We start from the raw sequence: 15060 nt of genomic DNA, 5'->3' as shown, positions 1-15060 counted from the left end.
TCATACTGAGAGTAGACCCGTGACCTGTAGTGAGCCGGTAATGGATTTATAATGCTGTGGTGGGCCCGTAATCTTATTTCTAATATATATAGCTAAGGAGTTTGTATGTCAAACTCACATACGCACAATCATACACTCAATCATCGAAACAACAATTTAAGGAGAGCACTGTCGCCTGTAATACAGGTTTTTACCTAAATCAGGGACAGTCGATTTTAAATGGCACCATTACATACACACCAATATAATTTGTGAGGCACGCATTTGTTTGTATAAATATTATAATAACTACTTTACATTTTAAAAACTGTATGTACCTACATTCTTGTCAATAAATTATTATTATTATTAAAAAAAAAAAAAAGGAGTTTGTATGTTTGTTTAATAGAACGCAATGATCTCAGGAACTACTGGTCCGATATGAAAAATGCTTTCTGTGTTGGATAGCCCATTTTATCGCGGAAGGCTATAGAGTATATATTCTCACGTTAAGACCAAAAGGAGCATAGCAGCAATGAAGAATGTTTCAAAATCGGAGGTTTCTTTTCCTTTCAGAGATTCGGCTGCGTGCGCTGCGAAAACAGTTAAAGTTTTGATATAATCTTGTATGTAAAGGTTGTTCCCCTTTAAAAGTTCTAAAAAAAAGTCCACGACAGAATACGTCTATCTTTTAAGTTTGACTTATACGCGGACGAAGTCGCGAGGGACCGCTAGTGGGTTGATAATGGAGTAACATACCCCGTTCCTCGGATGCGGTTGGTGTTGGTGCGGTGGTAACTGCTGATGCGGCTGGTCGGGGGGTCGGTAGTGCTTGGGTTTGGGAGGCGGCACGGGTTTGTATGGCGGCGCTCTACCCGTATAGTCCGCTTGTGAGGCTGAATTGGTGCGGGCACTGGGAACAAAGCGATAGGTTAAATGGGAGTCGTTGTCTGAAACTCATTATTAATATAGCTTTTTCTTTACTAGTATTAATTCAAGTTTTTAAATTACTTCAAAGTTTTTATCTACACTTGGTCAGTATGTGTAAAAAGATTTAAATAAAAAGATATATTTTTTATGTACACAGAACTTCAATTTGTACTTCTCAACATCAAAATTAAAAATTAAAAATTCATTTATTTCAAGTAGGCCTAATATGAGCACTTTTGAAACGTCATGTCTGTTTGTTTGTAGTGACTCTACCACCGGTTCGGATGGCAGAATCTACCGAGAAGAAGCCGGCAAGAAACTCTTTATTGATATATCAGTTTCTATATTATACATATGCAACATGTAACCGAATTCCGAAATAATGTTAAAAGGTGCCTATATTTCATAAGGAATCACCCTGTAAAAATATTAAATCAAAAGAAACATATTTATTTCAATACAAACGAATTCAAAACATACTAAGTGTTCACTTATGACAAACCTATTGAGGATGAAAGACTGACACGCGCATAGTACCTACGCTACGAGACGTATTGTATAGTATAAAGTGACAGGAGTCACATGATTTTTATTTTTCATGTGATGTTAGGGCTGACTTCTTTCAGTAAAAACTGTGGCAGTGGTTTAGTCATAAACGAGGTTTTTTGATTCGTGGTTCGAGCGTTGTTGCCGGATTTACATTACAGAGTAGTAACATGTAAAATATTTGATATTATATATTTGATATATAGATATATCTTATAATCTGTTTAATTACACAAACTATCGAATTAAAAAAGTCTTAGAACAAAATCTCTTTCTGACATCTCACATACAAAAAGTAAAGAGTATATTAAGGGCTGAAATGAAAACTTCCTTATAACTAAGAACTGAGATAAATACCTGTATTTGGCGTGGTCGTTAGTTGGCACGTTGGGTAACGACGGCCCCCTAGCGTGCATGGGCGTTGTGGCCACGTTGTGGGCGTTGTGGGCATTGTGTGCGTTGTGTGCGTTGTGGGCGTTCTGAGCGTGCGGACTGTTGCCGTTCATGGTCGGCGGCCGGGATTGCGGAGTGCGGTAGTTATCCGTTGGTCTAGAAATTTAATAATACGTTGAATTACTTTGTTACATAGATTAAACCGTAACCTTAGACAAGAGACAATTATCTCCCCGGGGAAAGGATAAAAATATATCTCCTCCCACAACTTTATCAACTCCCAAAGCACTTGACTTTAGTGGCTTACTCAAAAACCATAAGCTATAGTATCAAAATTAAGCTTAATTTGCTATACTCCGCGAAAAGCAGGAGAATCTGTGTGGTGTAATTTATAATTTCTTCAATCCTTATACCCCACACCAAACAGATCTTCGGCAATATACCCTCTACGCACGTTTCGCTCCGAAACCGGAGCATCATCAGGAGATGTTGACTTTACAATGAATAATTGTTGAGATGTTGACTTAGCAAATTAAGCTTAATTTTGATAATATATCATGGATTTCCGCAAAGTAACGCCTGCTTCTATCCAATATTTAAAACCATAAGCGTTTCGGTTTCACAGATAAGTCTCAGGGACAGTGAATAATGTACCTCTAAAGCCTGTGAAGTATTATTTCGGTTTTCATTTACATATGCAAAAAGTGTTTTGCTTACTTTGTATTTACGTGATTGTATATCGAACACATACGTCATGAATTGTATAAGTAATATAAAATATTGTACTATGTAAGAATAACTTAATTCTCTGTTATTACACCACTTGTTACAACTAAATACAACGACATTATAGTGATACTGTAATAGAATATACACTATAATTTTGAAAGCACTGCGGATTTTACTTTTTGGTTGTTCGGTATCGGTAATAGAACATATTTCCACTAAATTTTTTTTTTTTTTACCATGTCCGAGCATAAAATAAGCAAACATGACTACTCGTAATATGTATCTTTTACTACTTCCCTTTTACCCTACCCTTAATAAATAATAGCCCACTACAATCTTAGACATGCAGTCTAAGATTGTAGTGGGCATCACACTTACCACCAGGTGAGATTGCAGTCATGGGCTAACTTGTAGTTGATTATAAAAAATACATCGTAATGTGTAGCAGGCATAGGTAAGTAATTGGTTTTCCAATTTTAATTGTTTAAGTTATTATTATGCTTTATTTTATGGAATTACCGCTGCGACGATAGGACCGAGTGCGAGAACGTTGATCGCAAGTTTACTGCTGAGAGCTATAGTAGGGTGCCCATAATTATCTTTTCCGGGGACTAATCTTTTGTAACCGTTTATTTCTGTATCGTTAAGTAAAACATTAAAAAAAAAAATATTTTCATATAATTGGTTGACATTTTGGTTTGACATATTTAAATAAATAAATAAATATACTACAATACACACATTGCCATCTAGCCCCAAATTAAGCGTAGCTTTTGTTATGGGTACTAAGATGACTGATGAATATTATTATGAATAATATGCTTAAATACTTGGAATATACATATAAACACCCAGACACTGAAAAACATTCATGCTCATCACACAAACATTTTCTAGTAGTGGGAATCGAACCCACGGCCTCGGGCTCAGAAAGAAGGATCGCTGCAAACTGCACTGTATATTAAAATATCCGCACTGAAAAAAAAATATCCTTTATATTTTCCGAGTCTACATTATTTAAATATTTACGTATACCGTAAAAGTATACGTAAAAGTTGCCTGTTGGATGTCACCAATAATTTATCTGTATAAAAAAATTATACAGATAATGTTAACTTTAATAATGTAAATGGGACTTATAAGTGAGAGTACGGGATTCACTTGCGTATTCACCGCACTCTCTCCACCGTTTTGACCCCAGTGTAAGGCATCTCATCCCATCGCTCGCTACATGGCACGCCGCAAAAGTCTACTGCTGTAGACTGAAGTGTAAGAAATATTTAAGAAATAAAATAACACTGATCGTACTTTAAAATTTTACCTGTAATTATTATCCGGCGTTCTGGTATAGTCGAGTGAGTTGTGCTCATGTGAGTTGGAATTCCGCTGCGGACTTTGGCCAGCCATCGCCGCGGGGTTTGCTGGCGGAGGAAGATCCAGTTTGCTGAAACAAAGGATTATTTGATATATCATCATCATCACCGCGGCCGATTGGCGCAGTGGGCAGCGACCCTGCTTTCTGAGTCCAAGGCCGTGGGTTCGATTCCCACAACTGGACAATATTTGTGTGATGAACATTAATGTTTTTAAGTGTATGGGTGTTTATCTATATATTATAAGTATTTATGTATATTATTCATAAAAAATATTCATCAGTCATCTTAGTACCCATAACACAATCGCGCTTACTTTGGGGCTAGATGGCGATGTGTGTATTGTCGTAGTATATTTATTTATTTATTTATATAGTTTTTTCAGTGGCTGGGTGTTTATATGTATATTCCAAGTATTTATGCATATTATTCATAATAATATTCATCAGTCATCTTAGTACCCATAGCAAAAGCTACGCTTACTTTGTGGATAGATGGCGATGTGTGTATTGTCGTAGTATATTTATTTATTTATTTACTTATCATTTCAACCCATTACGGGCCCACTACAGGACACGGGTCTCCTCCCACAATGAGGAGGGGTAAGGCCGTAGTCCACAACGCTGGCCTAGTGCTGATAGGTGGACTCTACACACCTTTGAGAACTTTATAGAGAACTCTCAGGCATGCAGGTTTCTTTACGATGTTTTCCTTCACCGTTGATGCAAGTGATATTTTAATTGCTTAAAACGCTACTAAACTTAGAAAAGTTAGAGGTGTGTGTTGGGATTAATAATAATAAATATACTAAGAAAATACACACATCGCCATCAAGCCCCAAAGTAAGCGTAGCTTGTGTTATGGGTACTAAGATGACTGATGAATATTTTTATAAATAATATACATAAAACATAGAATATACATAAAAACACACTGAAAACCTTCATGCTCATCACACGAACATTTTCCAGTTGTGGGGATCGAACCCACGGCCTTGGACTTAGAAAGCAGGATCGCTGGAAATTGCGCCAATCAGCCGTCAAATTGTCTGTAAATTGTCTCGAACTAACTCATTAAGCAAGCTCAGAGGCTTCGTTTATACAGGCATGGATGTAGGTTTAACTCACATGGTGGGCGGGGCAACCTTCAAGTCATCGGGTGCGTTGGGCGGCAGTCGACACGAGCCCATTGAGTTGTTGTTGGACGTGTTCCCTGCGTACTCGTAATTCGGGGTGCCTTCGTACGAATTCTGCTGCAAAATAATTGTTTGTTTTTTAATTCCCGCAATACAGCCTTAAACACACCTTTCCAAATCATCTCTTCTATTAAAACGAGGAGGGTTGATAACAGGCATATTTGTTAGTAAAAAAAATACCGAGTAAACAAAAGGGGGAAAATGATCATCTGGATTTCCACCGGGGCTTTCTAGACTCGGGACTGCCCAATTGCCCACTTTGTAACCTCGTATATGGTGGCGAAATTTACCTTCGTATTCTAATGTAATTGGAGCAGTTTGTCATTGCCCGAAAACACGAATAAAACGAGGTTTTCTAAAATTTAAACCTAGCTAAATCGATTTATTGCTCCCGAAACCCCCTGCATACTGCAAAATGCCCTTTTAAAGCTATTATAGATTTAATTGCATATACAACATAACAAACATATGGAATAATAATATAGTCAAAAATTCACACTACTGAAATACTCTTTGAACACAGCACAAGAAGTTTAAACACGTCCAAAATTATCACGGCAATGGAACGCGCAAAATATTTTTTTTTCCGTATGGGGTAGACGCGCTCAGTGAACCAAAATAAACTAAAACTCATATAAAAGTTTAGGTATTAAGAGAAGTATCATTGTGAATCTAAATTAATTTGGTTTATCGAGCGCTTGGATAAGATATAATAACTTAAAAAATTCCAAAAAAATCTATATACCATGATGACAGTCGGAAAACGAATCCTTTTACCCCCCCTTTCAGCCGAAGTTGGTTCAGTATTTAGCATTATTACAAGTATTTGTTTTAACATTAATATCTGATTTTACCGGTTTCTTAAAAATCGTTTGTGAAACAATGTGCTTTAAGCCCACATTGTTTTACCCATGATTTAGTCTTTTTTGAGGAAGAGATTATCTACTTTAGAGAATAGTTATGGCCCGGATAAAAGGATGGAATGACAATGAGTTTATGTTTATCACTTTAGGGTTGCTTCGTCGTTATCCTGTCCGTTCTCCGGATTGGGCCAAAAATTATTAAGCATTAAGAAAAAGATAAAATATATTAGCTGTTGGTTTTTTTAGATAAATAAATTTATATAGACAGTCAACTCACCGGGTTGTTTGGATGTCGATGCCTGTCCAGCGAGTCTTGGCCGTGAACAGGCCGGGCACTGTAGGTCGCTGTTTCATCGTTACCCTCTTTGGGCGGCCCGAACAATCGTTCCTGGGCACTTGGGCGATTCTAAGAAAAATAATAAAGATTAATTTTTATTTTATACTGTATACTAGAAAGTATCTATGTATATTGTACATAAAAATATTCACCAGTTGTCTTAGTACCCATAACACAAGCTTAGCTTACTTTGGGGCTAGATGGCGATGTGGGTATTAATGTAGTATATTAATTCATTTATGTGTTTATACTAGTAGAATTTTATTTTATCTTGTCCATTGTTATACCAACATGATATGAATGCTTCTAAGTTATGTAACATACATTTATGTATCAAAATAGGTTGAGGGTGTGGCCGCCATTTTGAAGACAACAAAAATAGCGGACAAGTAGCTAAGATAAAATTAAGTTTAATTACACTTACCGCAGGATTATGTCTGAGACCGTGGTGTGGTCTAGAAGGCGGTGGCGCAGGTAGCAACACCCCGCCCGCAGGCCGTGTCACCGCTGCCTGACTGCGCGGGGGTAACTCTGGTACTAAGAAACGATAGGATCTATTCATTGTTACATTTACCTCTATACACTATTACATAAAACTGGTTTAGTAAACGACTTTTAAGAGCTTTCTTATTTTTTTTTTTATAACCTTAAAACTAAGCACCGCTTCTCTTAAGTTTTGGAATCGAAATGACGTTTTACCCGACCCTTTCAAATATGGTTTGAGAGTGGGGAGTAATTTACTGTAGAAGGAGCATAAAGAATGCTCTCGCAAGAAATGTTTTGTAATAATAAGCTTAATTCTAAAACCGAACGAGAGGTATTCTTAAGTTATTATCTTTTGATTACGATAATTTATTTACTTTCAAACAAATTTAGTCTCTCCAACCCTGTGTTACCTAAGAGCATGTTAAGCCGAGGGCCCCCGTTACGTTACGTATGCTCATGTACATGGATGTACAGTCCACCCACCCGCATTCCAACATCATGGAGGTTCTAAGCTCTGAATCCCTATCTCGTATAGGATAAGGCTAGATACACGAAATAGGCATAAATTAAGATTACCCAAGACTAGAACTAAGTATGGCAGTAAAACTATACAGGTTGAGGGAGCACTACTATATAATAGTCTACCCAAAGAGATTTTTTGCGAGAAATCTTTTAAATCATTTCAAAACAAGTTAAAAAAGCATTGTTTAATTTTTTTATAAACGCGCCATCTTTTGTATGTTTGTGTTTGTTTTGTTTTTGTATCACACTAAACTAGATATATTACCACTTCTTTATGTTAATTTTTTAATTTCTCATTAAGTGAAACTGTTTCTTTTGAGAATAAATGTCTTTAAACCTAAGGCTTGCGCCCAGCTGTCACACCACAAGTAATATACACGGAAGGAATTGTCTATCATTGTCTATGAATGAAGTCTTTGCTTCTCCACTTTAGTACACAAGACTTTGAAGGAGTCAAATTCATCAAGGTGTAAAAAAACTAAATATTTTCAACTATTATCTAGATTTAAGTAAACTAAGTACTACCAGCCCGCACATGTCTGTCGGGACTTAGAATATTACCTGTTCCATATAAAGGCGAATGTGGCGGTGAATGCGTCATCGGATTGCATTGGTATGGCGGAGCTTCGTTGTTCGGAGACATGTTCTGGTTGTGGTTAGGTCCGTTGCTTTGCGAGCTATTGCCGTTCGCGAAACCATATTTACTATCGTAGCCACCTTGCTGTTACAAAAAACTAAAAGTTAACACAGCTCACAGTTCTTATATACTTGGTTTTAATTTTCGATTGACTTTAAACCTGCTGCCTGCCTGGGTGATTTAGTAATGGAAGAAACTGCGTGACTGTTCTATTTATGATATGAAGATGTTCGACAGTTTTGGAGACTTGCGAGGTATAGATAGCAATCGATTATTATTGAAGATAGTCACAAAAATAAATTAGATTTTTTATAGTATCCTGAGTCTGAGTAATAAAAGCCGTTTGCATGTCTTTATTTCGCAATTAAATACCACCGGGCACCTGCCCGGTGGTATTTAATTGGTTGGTTGGTTTTACACCCATATCGTCAACATTTCACACACAAACGCTATTTTACTTATTTTTTCATGCGCTTCGCTAGGGTCAGGTAGGGTAGGAAAGCTCTTTAAACACATTTCCTGATTCCAACAAACTTGGATGTCTTTTAAACAAGACTGAAAAGGCATCTTCTAGATAAGCGAGTCCAATATTAGGTAACATCTGCTTTAAAATAAATTAAAAACATGTCGATGATATGTTTTTATGATCCAACGAGGACAAGACAAGACAAGAACAAAATGAAAAGTAAAGTGAAAATGGGTTAAATTACCGAATACGGCGGAGGCACCGCGTCGGCCAAATGATTCATGTCATCATCGCGATCCATGTTATCTTGAGTAGTCGCTATAGATGGGTCTGACGACGATTTCACCAATCTTGGCGCTGGAGGGGGGCTCACTTCCAAGTCACTTTCTGGACTTGACGCGTAAGACAGTCTATTCTCCGAAGTCGAGGATAGCGAGAATAAAAAGTCGTCGGACAGCGGCTCCGGCCTCTGTTACCCCGCCATTTGGTTTTCAAGTTGGCAATTTTCCATGGTTTGACCGCAGCGGCGTCGAGGGTGGGTTATGGAATGGGGTGATAAGACAAGACAAATGAATGATTGCTTAAAAAAACGTTACAGAAACTAAAAACACGTTTAGCGTCTGTGAATGATTAATGTAAGGGTCAATCGGAATCAACATTCAAATTTTGTTTTTTTTGATAAATGTATAGTTTAGGTAAATAGATTTTTTTCGGTACGTAATATTTGAATGCTTATTCAGTATTATTATTCAAACGTGGTATATTACATTGATATTTTTAACACTTTGTACAGAATTATTCACACATTTTAAAATTAGGTAACCTAATAAATTGTTTTAGGGGGGTAAACTTGAACACATAATTATAATTTTTTTAATCAAAAACATAAAACATAAGGCAAAACATACATAGTGGTAAAAGCAGACATTATCTGCAAAATAAGCGGAAAAATGCTAAAATAAATACAAGCTGAAGCGACATGCAGTAAGTAAGTTGAAGTTAAGGTTAACGTAATTATAATGGTAACCCGTCTGTAGGAAAAATAAACTTATTAGTTTATATAACTAAATATAACCTAAATGCTGTTCAGATACAGGCTTATTAACGGATGAAGCATCTCTTACAACTTCCAGTTCATCCTCCTTACCAATTTTATCTAGCTCATCCAGTTTGAGAGTCGGCAATGAAAGATTCTTTGTCTTGCTTAGTGATCTCGAAACTGACGGCAAAGTGCGAGATTCGCTAAGCCTAAGACGATTATTAGCCGGTTTTTCGTTACATTTACAATTGGGAATTCGACAAATCTGTCGCAAAGGTTTGTCTAAAACCGGTTTAGGTATTTCCTTTTGAAGACGTGCCTTCCATTCAGGCACTTCGTTAGACTTTTCTTTATCATCTTTAAAGAACACAGAAGCTGGTCTGAATTGATCCGATATTGGGAGAACTGAAATCGGCCTTTGCAATTTAGGAATCGGAGATTTTGTGGATGTTTCTAGAACGCTGTAAGGTCTTAACCCAAGCGATTGCGGGCCATTGCTTTTGTTAAATATTTGAGAGAGCTCTGGACTTATACTAGAATTTTGTAACCTAGGATTAACTTTGGGTCTTTGAATGAAATTTTGCCTTTCATCGTATGGGCTATTGAAACCATGTCTATTTTTGTATGGTACACTGTACATATTGTTAGGCATGCATGGTGTTAATGTTTCGGAGTAGTAATATGGGATAACATGATTACGGTTAGCATCAAACAGCTGTTCGTGACGGTTAGTAAGTTTAGTATTTGAGTTTGATGGAGACATGTTTGGCGTGCGGGGCTTCTGAGGAGACGGGGGATAGAAGTTCATGGGATAGGAGATAGGACTGAAGGCGGGGTACGGGGAGGGCGGGATAGGAAAGTATATATCCGACACCATTTCAACGTGCTACACCGCCGCAAGACAGAACAGAAAGAAATTGGTTAATATGCTTTACGTACAAATAAATAGAGAACAATAAATATGGATGTAGTCTCAAAATGTTTATAGAAAAATTGCACAAAAGGTACCGTCTTTTTTGTATCAACACTAGTATACGGTAATCAAACTAGCTAAAAAAAGATCGATATAAACAAATTTTACATTTATTATCTATTTTCGTTCATCAGTGCAGTTTTATCTTGTACGCAAATATCGACCATCTCGAATTAATATCTCATTAATGTAAAACAAACAGGAATATTTTCGTTGACACGATTGACGTAGCAAAACGTACGAAATAAGTAAATATATTGTATTATCTATATGTATAAGTGAATATATCAATTCTATAGTGAGTTACACTTTTTTCGCATATTTTCTGAGACTACACCCATATTTTTATTAGGGTTACATATAGTTTTGATGACACAGTTTCCAGAATGCACCCAGCAACACATAGCGTAATGAGATTAACCGTTCATTTAATGCAGACTTCGCTTCCTATATGAAACTAAGTATTATGATGTTTCGAAAGATAAATGAAGTTTATAAATGTTGATTTGATTTTCAATTAGCCAAAGAAGATAAATAGAAAGAGGTGAATCGATTATTATCTACGGTATGGTATCGCAAACTAGGAATACCTGATTCATAAAATAAACCTAAAAATTTTACAACAATCGTAAAAATAATTATAAGATTTAAATCTAAATCTTAATTGTGTTAAATCTTTTAACAGTCCCAAGAAGGTGCGTTTTCCTGTTCCCTTCAGAAAGCGATATCTATTCTGAGAAGTTTGTTAAGTTTTTGGAAGAATTCCTGGACAATAATTCTGCATTAAAGTTTAAGAAAAAACTGTTCGCCTATCTCGGTTAGTATTTAATGAATTTTCGGGCCCACCTGCTTGGGAAAGACTTATCGCCTGCTGCTATAAATTTCATTCATTCAGTTAAATAATAATAATAATATTGATAATTCAAATACATACATAAAGATACCTAGAACAAAACTAACCTTAGTCTCAGACACCCACAGTTGCTGTTGCTGTGTGCGTTGTATGAGATCGCACAACTTACTGAACCAAGTGTTCTGATTGGCCTCGCTCAGTGTGATGGTGTGAGTGAACACATGACCCCACACCCTTTCCATGTGTTGGCACTGTTCGAGTAGCTTTTTGGAGGATTTGTGGGCTGACCTTGGGAAAGTAGAAAAGCAATATAATGTAAGTTTCATTTAGTTTATGACCTTTCAAATGAATGGATTAACTGTTGAGTATGCAATAGGCGATGAATTAGCAAGAAGTCTCCATCTTTCAAAATAATACTTTCTACATTGTTTGAAAGATTTACCTTAGTAACTTAGTTAATATTTTTACATACTTTTTGCTATTACTGCCTTCAATGTACAGAAGTACAGTGGAAGCTTTTATAGCATTTCCTATGGGGTAACATTGAACTTAATGGGCAGGGAGAAAGGCCATCAGGCATAACACAAAAAATACATAAAATAATAAAGAACTAGTATTAATCTTTACTTTTTATAAATATATAAAACAATCTAAATTTTTGATTTCATAGACAATATTTCTAATTATTAATAAAACGCACGACTTACTTTGGCAAACCGCTTCTGAGTTGTTTAATAATGTGCTTATTATCCGCCTTTAGGAAGATAACTATGGGGTAAAACTGGGCATAATTCAACCGATCCACGGCATTAGGTGTGATGTCTAGTAGCGCATGCTTCGCCCTTTCCATTATACTTCTGATGCTTGAGAGCCGAATGATGCTTGTAGATTTAGATTTGCTATCTTCCAAGGTGCTATCCATTTCTGGAAAAATTAGAAAAGAAAAAATTTTGAAATCTTAACTAATGCGAAATTGTTTATTTGTTTATTCTACTAATTAACCAACTAATCAACTTTAATTTTGGCATAGAGTTGAGATTTGTAACTTAGGCTTAAGGATTTATAACTTTTAAGGAATACGAGGATAAAAAAAAACTTGAAACGGTTCCCGTGGGATTTGTCGAAAACCGTAATAAACGCGAACGAAGGACAGCAGCTAGTATTAAAAAAAATATATATGATCAACTTAATTACCTACTTCATTTTAATTACGAGTTTTACGTAATTCGCAAAAAATAGAACGCCTGTAAAATTATCAACATTTGCCTTTTTGAAGTAGGTAAATCAAAATGAGGTAAAAAAAAAGTTATACTTTGGCGTAACAAGATAAAAATCTTTTTAAAATTTTTATCTTTCGTCTTATTCTACGTTTGTAGAAAACACGACACTACCAAGAGAAAAAAGGTATTGTTTAAATTATTGAAATTCAACTGTCTAACCTTTTCTAGAAAAACTAAAATGTTGACTATAGCTAACTTCATGGTGTCGGTTTATTGTGACGGTGTGCGCGCGCATCGCATAAATTTACTCTCACCATTTTTTCCTAACTCGCCAAAAGCAGTTTAACTTCAAAATTTAAAAAAATGACAATGCTTAATGTATATTCATTAAAACTGTTTGATTAACTTCTGTAGAATTCGTAACAAAAGGAAGAAATAGAAAAAAAGAAAGACTTACTTGGCGAAGAGAACTTGTCAGGGCTTTCAGATAAAAGCCTTTCTCTAGCTATATCGGCCACAGCGCCCAAGACTATGACGGGCCTGACGAAGCCGGGCTGCTTCAAAACGACCCTCTCGTATGCCGGGAACTTGCTTATGCTATCCGATAACACTACCTCGTCCCAGTGCTCCTGTAATAATGAGTTCCGCAATGAGAAGAGCCGTAGACCACGCTGGTCAAGTAAAAATTGGTGGACATACAAAATAATGGTACAACAGTTTACTCAAGTCAATAATAAATAACTTATTATTATATAAAAAAAAATACTTGATAATTCTTTGTTACACTAACATTATTATTCAGTCGCTGAGCCAGTAAAACCGCGTTAGTGAAACTGGCATAGTATATAGCATAGTAGGGAAGTACAATAAATCACACGATAAAAAACTACAAATTAAAGTATATGATGGGTTTGTTAGCTATTTTATTTTTGCATAATATGGTTTGAGTTTTTTTTTGTGTCCCGCGCAAAATATAGATGTTAATGGTACCGTAGTGCATGTTGTATTTTAGAAAACACAGTTTTTTCTTTTATTTTACGCATTATGAAATAGAAAAGCAAATCTTCCTCACATTAAAACATTTTTTTGGGTGTTTATCTGTATCTTAGAAGCATTTTATAAGGTTGGATATAAAAATATCCACCAGCTATCTTAGTGCCCATTACACAAACTACGCTTACTTTAGGGCTAGATGGTGATGTGTGTTGTCGTTGTAAAATAATGTTATTTATTTATTTTAATAAACGTCAACAACTGGGGGAAATTTGTTGGGTAATACAGTGAGTAAACTTCTTTGTATACTCATTGGAAGTATCGGCGCGCAAGTAATGCCGAGCCAGCGTACCGCAGGCTTTGCGGGAAGACCCTGCACTCCCCACATGTAGCGGCTCATTTAACTCATTGTACACTTATGCCGCTATATCCAGTACTTTAAATACTTGCCAACTTGGTATGGTATTAAAGAGAATAGGAATAAATTTTACTTTTCCAAGGCTCTTGCTCCTTCTATGCGTGGACCGTCGCCGCCTGAAGAAGTTGTGTTTGACGTCATTCCCTGACATTTCCTTTTTGGTGGCGTTGAACTGTGCAGTAGCGAGCTCCTCCGCTCTCGCCTTGTTTGGTATGGTGCCTTTCTGAACTTCCTGGTTGTTTCGACCTACAACATTTGATTTTAAATGAAAGTTCACGAATCACGTGGGTCAAGGTCAACGTAGGGTTTGTTTGTTTGTTCTAATTCTGTTGCACAATGACATAAAAAGGAAACGTAAAAAGGCGAAACTTAATGCCTGGAAGCATTTTTTACCTGTCTTCGTAAAAATAACAAGATATATGTTTTGAAGTTACAAAATGTAGCAAAGAATAATATATGTTACGAACAAATTTTTTAACACATAAAATAAAACAAATACGAAATATAGATAAATAAAACATACATAGTACTCGCTCCTTGTTAAGTATGGTGCCTTTTGATAGTTTAAAAAAAAAGTAACTTTGGCACTCTAGTTTTTTTTTATTTATTATTTTCTATTGGAATATACAAGATAATTATCATCATATCAACCCATTATAGGTCCATTACATGGCACGGGCTTCCTCCCACAATGAGAATGGGTTAAGGCTGTATTCCACCATGCTGTCACAGTGTGGATTGGATTTAGTTTGATGGAATTTATTATACGTACCTATCCGGTAGACGTGCCAGGCTCCAACGGTGCCGTTGTGCAGAGTGTCCATAACATGGAACACGTCTCCGCACCGGAATGACATCTCGCCCTCCGTTGGCTCGGTATAGTGAAAATGCGTCTTGATATGAAACGAGTCACCCGCTAAAACAATAACAAATAGTTTTGTTTTAATGTGCGAGCGCTTGACTGCTATCACACCTGATGGTAAGTGATGATGCAGCCTAAAGTGGAGCGCGCTTGCCTAGAAGATTTTTTTCACTGTAGTTATTATCGGCATACCAATTGGGTCGATTACTGAAAACTTTTAGGTAGAGGGCGCTGTGTGTTTGGTTC

The 15060-nt window shown here is 36.3% G+C and overlaps 1 protein-coding gene across 12 annotated transcripts in view; it reads right to left on the bottom strand.

Annotated features, from left to right (window-relative positions):
* LOC120633595 (tight junction protein ZO-1-like) overlaps nucleotides 1-15060 on the bottom strand; it is a 151714-nt gene that overhangs the window by 9057 nt on the left and 127597 nt on the right. For 8 of the 12 annotated variants that reach the window (XM_039903809.1, XM_039903820.1, XM_039903819.1 and 5 more), the window contains 13 exons: nucleotides 14725-14868; nucleotides 14026-14198; nucleotides 12999-13170; nucleotides 12029-12245; nucleotides 11429-11609; nucleotides 8701-8925; nucleotides 7915-8074; nucleotides 6770-6882; nucleotides 6286-6414; nucleotides 5078-5202; nucleotides 3899-4021; nucleotides 1813-2004; nucleotides 739-892 (listed from right to left, as the gene is read on the bottom strand). In XM_039903809.1, the coding sequence (XP_039759743.1) occupies nucleotides 739-892; nucleotides 1813-2004; nucleotides 3899-4021; nucleotides 5078-5202; nucleotides 6286-6414; nucleotides 6770-6882; nucleotides 7915-8074; nucleotides 8701-8925; nucleotides 11429-11609; nucleotides 12029-12245; nucleotides 12999-13170; nucleotides 14026-14198; nucleotides 14725-14868 (2108 nt within the window). The remainder of the gene's footprint in view (nucleotides 1-738; nucleotides 893-1812; nucleotides 2005-3898; nucleotides 4022-5077; nucleotides 5203-6285; nucleotides 6415-6769; nucleotides 6883-7914; nucleotides 8075-8700; nucleotides 8926-11428; nucleotides 11610-12028; nucleotides 12246-12998; nucleotides 13171-14025; nucleotides 14199-14724; nucleotides 14869-15060) is intronic. The other 4 variants (XM_039903813.1, XM_039903816.1, XM_039903810.1 and 1 more) reach the window with 3 other exon arrangements.

The sequence above is a fragment of the Pararge aegeria genome, chromosome 22 (genome assembly GCF_905163445.1).
Source record: "Pararge aegeria chromosome 22, ilParAegt1.1, whole genome shotgun sequence".
Classification (NCBI taxonomy): Eukaryota; Metazoa; Arthropoda; class Insecta; order Lepidoptera; family Nymphalidae; genus Pararge; species Pararge aegeria.
The sequence above is the reverse complement of the archived record's forward strand: the minus strand, read 5'-3'. Positions and strand labels throughout refer to the sequence as shown.